The sequence below is a fragment of the Olea europaea genome, chromosome 1 (genome assembly GCF_002742605.1).
Source record: "Olea europaea var. sylvestris chromosome 1, O_europaea_v1, whole genome shotgun sequence".
NCBI classification, from domain to species: Eukaryota; Viridiplantae; Streptophyta; class Magnoliopsida; order Lamiales; family Oleaceae; genus Olea; species Olea europaea.
In genome coordinates this window covers 20,872,970-20,878,250 of record NC_036237.1, presented here as the reverse complement: position 1 = coordinate 20,878,250, position 5,281 = coordinate 20,872,970, and the positions used below count along the sequence as shown (strand labels likewise).

General features: G+C 38.0%; 2 protein-coding genes across 3 annotated transcripts; one reads left to right on the top strand and one right to left on the bottom strand.

The window, feature by feature from the left end:
* Positions 1–990: 990 nt before the first annotated feature.
* Positions 991–5,275, bottom strand: LOC111396896 (probable aminotransferase ACS12). 2 transcript variants are annotated; one of them, XM_023023496.1, is made up of 5 exons: positions 4,738–5,275; positions 4,492–4,626; positions 3,543–3,703; positions 2,563–3,383; positions 991–2,377 (listed from the first exon to the last, which is right to left on the bottom strand). In XM_023023496.1, the coding sequence occupies exons 1-5, from the start codon at positions 5,158–5,160 to the stop codon at positions 2,304–2,306; spliced, it is 1,614 nt and encodes a 537-aa protein (XP_022879264.1). In that variant the 5' UTR covers positions 5,161–5,275; the 3' UTR covers positions 991–2,303. The 2 variants fall into 2 exon arrangements, with proteins under 2 accessions (XP_022879264.1, XP_022879273.1); XM_023023505.1 differs by lacking the exon at positions 991–2,377 and having other exon boundaries at positions 2,461–3,383.
* Positions 1,567–2,277, top strand: LOC111405739. Its single transcript, XM_023034765.1, has 2 exons — positions 1,567–2,007; positions 2,170–2,277. The coding sequence occupies exons 1-2, from the start codon at positions 1,567–1,569 to the stop codon at positions 2,275–2,277; spliced, it is 549 nt and encodes a 182-aa protein (XP_022890533.1).
* Positions 5,276–5,281: the final 6 nt, after the last annotated feature.

The following is a 5,281-nucleotide window of genomic DNA, read 5'->3' as shown; positions in this document are numbered from 1 at the left end:
TTTCATTTTGGCCATAAAATGTCGAGTTTGCCCTTCTCTTTTAAGGAACAAAAATAAAAGAAAACGGTAAAATAATTTTTTTTTTAAAAAATTAGAAAAAAAAAATTGTAAATAGAGTCATGGAACTTTTCAAGAACTACAAATAAATCTCAATTGAACAATTAAATATATAATAACACATAAAATTAGAATTTAGAAAAATTCATTTTCCCCAGACAAACTCACGCAACATTCACAACACCCTATCCCACTCATCTTAATCCACCTATGTGCTAGCTACAAAACTAGGGGGTGTCAATTTAGTTCGCAAGTGGTTCGAACTCGAAGAAGGCCCTTAGTCTGCCCTACTCGAGGCTTGGGTTGAGCCCTATTTTGAAAAGTCGGTCCTGGCTCGAGCCACATGAGCAAGTTCGTGTCATGAGTTAATTTTAGCCTGTGATGAGCAGACCCATAAAAAAAGTTTGTTACAAGCGGTGACAGCTTTTGGCAATAGCAAATAGGCAGTTATGTTTTATATTAAAAAAATAAAAATGGGCTGGCTTATATTTTTGGTCCTTTTTTTTGTTGGTGGGGCCCGTTTCTTCAATTTTTTTTATTTGTTTTTTTGGTTTTTTTTTTCTTTTTGTATTTAAAAAAGTTCAATGACCTTTTTGGACCTTTGGCAAAGTTTAGTAACCATTTGGGCTATTGACTCCTATATTTATTACTAATTTGTAATTTTTTGAAATTTTGGAGTATTAGTTACAATTAATTCTCTTGTTTTCTATTCTATTCTTTTTCTTTTATTTGAATAGAGAGCAAAATCGTCAAAAAACAGTGAAAAGGACCTTCAGCGCAAGAAAGGTGGTAAATAAGGGCAAAAATGCCAAAAAATGAAAGATATGGACGTTTTCCATAATAACCTCGAAAGGTAAGGATGTTTTGCGCCAATTATCCTTAATTTTTTCTTAGTTCGAAGGGTAACTTATTGACGCAATTGGTAAAGCCCCATTAAAAACAACTCCACCTTATTATTCAAATTAAAAATTAGGTAAGCCTAATTTTCAAAACAAAATATGGGTTTATCATCCAATAGTGTTAGTTGGATACTAATCCACTTATACTCCGGTACTATATAGACAAAAGATACATGCAGAATTCTATGCAAAAGGAATAGGTGTGGAACTATAGAGAAGAATCCCATATGGAAGACCTAGTGCCTCTTAAGAGTTCTGACAGGAAGAGAGACAGAGCCAATTTCTGTTCCATTTGTTTGGGAAGAAAAACCTGGGACACCCAAGAAAGATTGGAAACCGATCCCTCGACCGATTAACCCCGTTGTGCTGCCAGTCAAGCTTGTTGCATCTATTCCCTTTGGATGGGAAGAGAAGCCCGGAAAACCACTTCCATGTTTCTCACTGTCACTGCCTGAATCAGAACCTGCACTGCCACAGACAATGAGCATCGGTTTCCTATCACCTCCCAAGTTCAGACTGTCAAGATGAAGAAGGAAGTGAGGAAGATATTGAGGATAACAGAGAAGGAGACGATGCGCTTGATTCGGAGATTGACACGTGCAGTTTCGTAATGGGCGATTCCTTCAGCTCCGCTCCATCTCTCCTAGCCAATGGCCTAATATCAAGCTCGGCACTCTTCAATTCAGTTCCCAAGCAGCAAACTTTACTTACACTGACAACAATCAATGGTGGGCAAGACCGAACTCCTGGTTCACCAGAAACAGACAGCAGCACAAGCAGATGTGCAACAGTAACCACAAGCTTGGTTGGAGCTTCGTTCTTGGAGCGGCTCTTTCCTCTTCTATCACCTCGGTCAAGTCTCCTTGACAACAGTGGCTGCTTAGAGAAGGACACTTCTCCCGCAGCAGATGCACAAAATATATATTTGCTACATGAAAGCAACGGCAGTCTTGTAAAAAGACCACTGCTGACGCTTGGAGAGATGATAATGATGAGCCGAAGAATGAGTTACAAAAGGAAAGCAAATAAAATTCATAAACAGCCATCCAGGGTAACTTTATTCTTTCCTGCTTTTCCCTAATGATTCAATCAGCAGTAATTAGATGTTCTTGATGCTAGTAAATACCATAGATTTATAGTAGAATTACCCGACTGCACAAATCCATGCCTCTAAGTTGAGATGGCTTTTAATTCTGCACCTTTTGCATGACAGGATCTTATTAAGGGGAATGCATTGGGTTGCTGCATCTTTGGACCTGGCAAAGGCATCACTGGATTGCACAGGAAGTGGAAGAGAAAGCTGCAACTAAAACTGATGTAGAAAAATCAGCAATCTGGTTTATAGTTTCATGCAAATATTTTGCTGCAACAAGTCAAACTCCAGTTCATTCCATTCTGAAACGTGGAATTATTACGAGTTTCTGCACATAACGAAAAGATTTGAATTACATCAATAACATCAGGATTATGACTCCAAATAAAACAATGATGATGGCACATTAAATCCTCAAAATATGCAATTAGTATAAAGCCTGGCCATTTAGATCCAATAATTCAAGTATCACAATGTTTTATGCAGAACGTTTACAAGTTTCAACAACTTTACTGATTCTTTCTATTACTAGAGGAATCTCCTTTTCATTTAATGTTGTAAAACAGCATCTGAACCATCCAGGTTCAATACAATGGCAGGCTGACCCAGGAGTTACATTAATCTTGGCTATATTTGAAAGTTTATCCCAGAGCTCAAGCTCCCCTTTCTCATTGTAAGGGCTGATTAATCTGCTCATATCAACCCAGCAACATAAACCCGCACTGCTTTTTGCAGATTCAATTCCCAGCTCTCTCAAACCCTCTACAAATAAATCATGCATCTTCTTTATTCTTTCTCTATTTGTCTTCATGTATTCCCGGGTAAATTTTATATCAGAAAGCATTGAAACTACTAGTCTCTGGGTTGGAGCTGAAATGGAAGCAAATCTTGCTAATTTCCTGGAAGCAGCCAAAACATTTTCATTGAAGGAATATATTACTCCAACTTTGAAACCAGGGAGAGAGAAATCTTTCGACAGCCCATATATGATATGAACCCTATCCCTGTCAGAATCTTCAGAGCCGAGTATCTGTGCCATGCTTACAAATTCCTCGTTGCCATACATTGAACCAGCAAATATTTCATCAGATATTATATGAATGTTCCTCTCTCTGGCAAAGTCTAGGAGATTGTAGAGCATATCCATGGACAGCACGTTTCCAACTGGATTAGAAGGATTTGAAATGAGTACTCCACGGACCTTTTGACCTCGTTTTCTTGCCTGATTAAAGGCTTGATCAAGAGCCTTTATATTTAAAGTGAAGTCATCACAGCTACGACAGTGAACAGGAATTAGCTCGACACCTGTTCGCCATCTCATGTCCCTATCAAAACTGCAGGTAGATAATATTGTTACTTCAGGCTTAAAGCAAGAAAAAGGTGAAAAGCAGAAGCAAATCAAACTGAAAGAAAACAAATAATAAAAGAAGATATAAACTCATAATTGGATATCAACTGTACATTATTGTAGTATAAAAAAGAATATATATTACCCAGGATAATAGGGTGTGGGAACAAGGAATGCATTCCCTTGGTCAGCCAAGCAAAAACTGAGTATCTCAAGTGCAGGAGTTGCGCCAGATAATAACACCACTGATGATGGGTTAAACGATATCGTTCTTCCCATAACTTCAGTCATAAAACCAGCCATGGCCTGCAGATTTTGAAAATATTTACATATTTAATACAAATTACTACACTCCAGTAAATGCAGGATTCACCTAACAGAACGAAATGAAGGACATTAATGATTACTGAACAATATATATATATATATATATATATAGACACTATTTGCCTCATTCGACCAAAGAGATGAATCTGAAAGATTTGAAACTACATATGAGATCACTAACTGTTTGTTTCTCACAAGGCAATTATAATTTTCTTTTGTGGTTCCTCTCTTTTAGGCCCCCTACATGCACGTAAAGTTAAAATTATTCATTCACTATATCTAGCATTTAAGAGCCCCAGCGAGAAATCAACATCGCGAACTAACATATTGTATCCTTCGTAGTCATCCACATATAATATAGGTGAGAGAAATTTCTATAGCAAAACAATATCATCAATGAACCCACATGCTCTCAAATATCAACTTCAGGCAGCCTAAATGCCCGTCAATTAAGTTTGTGATATTAACAAGCATGTCTGGCTAAGCTTAAATAGTTAACATAAGTAAGTTTCAAATAAATAATTTTTTTTATTGATCAAAATAGGAAATAAGCAAGTTGCTGTCTAATCCAGTAACTTATCCAAATATGTTTGGAGATGGAAAAATATTCAAAAGCCGAAATATTTCTGAACATGAGTCACATTATGGCAACATCAAATAGCATTTAGAGGCTCACACTATCTAATCAACATTTGAAATTTAAATTTTGCGAGCCTTTTACATTTCTGATCAAAGATTATAACATTGATAGCTTAATTACACATTACCACTTTCAGCTCCATCAGTCCATCCGCGGGTCGGTATGTAGCAATTCCACAAATGTTCAGGTCATTGCCCCCTTCTCCGAGCATTGAAGCACTCAAATTTTTCGAAAGCCACTCCTCAATCAAATCTAAAGATAACTTCAAAAGGAAGGAAAAAAAAAAACAATCAGAATTTAATTCCTAAAAATGCAGAATATCAAATAAGTATAAATTAGAAAAAAAAAGATGGAATTATTCATAAATCATTACCCTATTTTCCGATAACCCAAGCTGAATAATCCCATTCGGGTTATTTATTTCGTCATATGGGTCCTCCTGGACCCTATCCAATCCAATATAATACGGGGAATCATTAGGCTTGGCAATGGAGCTCGCCCTAGATGAGACGTGGACGCGCCCAATGGATCCACGCGTCAGCAAATTGGCGCGCGATGAAGAGCGAGGCAGTTCCGTGAGGTTCTCCGCCGAAGTGGACGGCGACAGAGTTTTAGAAGAACGGTGTCGTTTGAGGTAAACCTGAAGGAAATAGACCAAAGCGCAAGGAATTAGCGAGCCTAGGAGTAATCCACCCCTTCCCTGAACTATTCCTTGTAAGGGTACTATGAGCCTCATGCCGGTACGGGTCGGTTTTCGGGATCCGGGTTCGAGTTCAGATTCCGGGTTTCGGGTCATGTGAATAGTCAAGGGAGGAGAGAAGGTTGCCGGAAGCGTGCAGAGGCGGCGAAGGATTTTTGGTAGTTAGGAAGTAGAGTGTTAATTTTGTTTGTGGGTTTCCAGAAGTTTGACGATGTTT

What these genes read in the sequence shown, in the direction of transcription:
- LOC111396896 (XM_023023496.1), bottom strand. Translation starts at nt 5,160, where the DNA reads ATGACCCGAAACCCGGAATCTGAACTCGAACCCGGATCCCGAAAACCG. An exon ending in CCCACACCCTATTATCCTGG is followed by an intron (nt 3,384 to 3,542) that starts GTAATATATATT and finishes ATCTACCTGCAG; the next exon opens with TTTTGATAGGGACATGAGAT. An exon ending in TCTAGTAATAGAAAGAATCA is followed by an intron (nt 2,378 to 2,562) that starts GTAAAGTTGTTG and finishes CGTTATGTGCAG; the next exon opens with AAACTCGTAATAATTCCACG.
- LOC111405739 (XM_023034765.1), top strand. Translation starts at nt 1,567, where the DNA reads ATGGGCGATTCCTTCAGCTCCGCTCCATCTCTCCTAGCCAATGGCCTA. An exon ending in TTCATAAACAGCCATCCAGG is followed by an intron (nt 2,008 to 2,169) that starts GTAACTTTATTC and finishes TTTGCATGACAG; the next exon opens with GATCTTATTAAGGGGAATGC.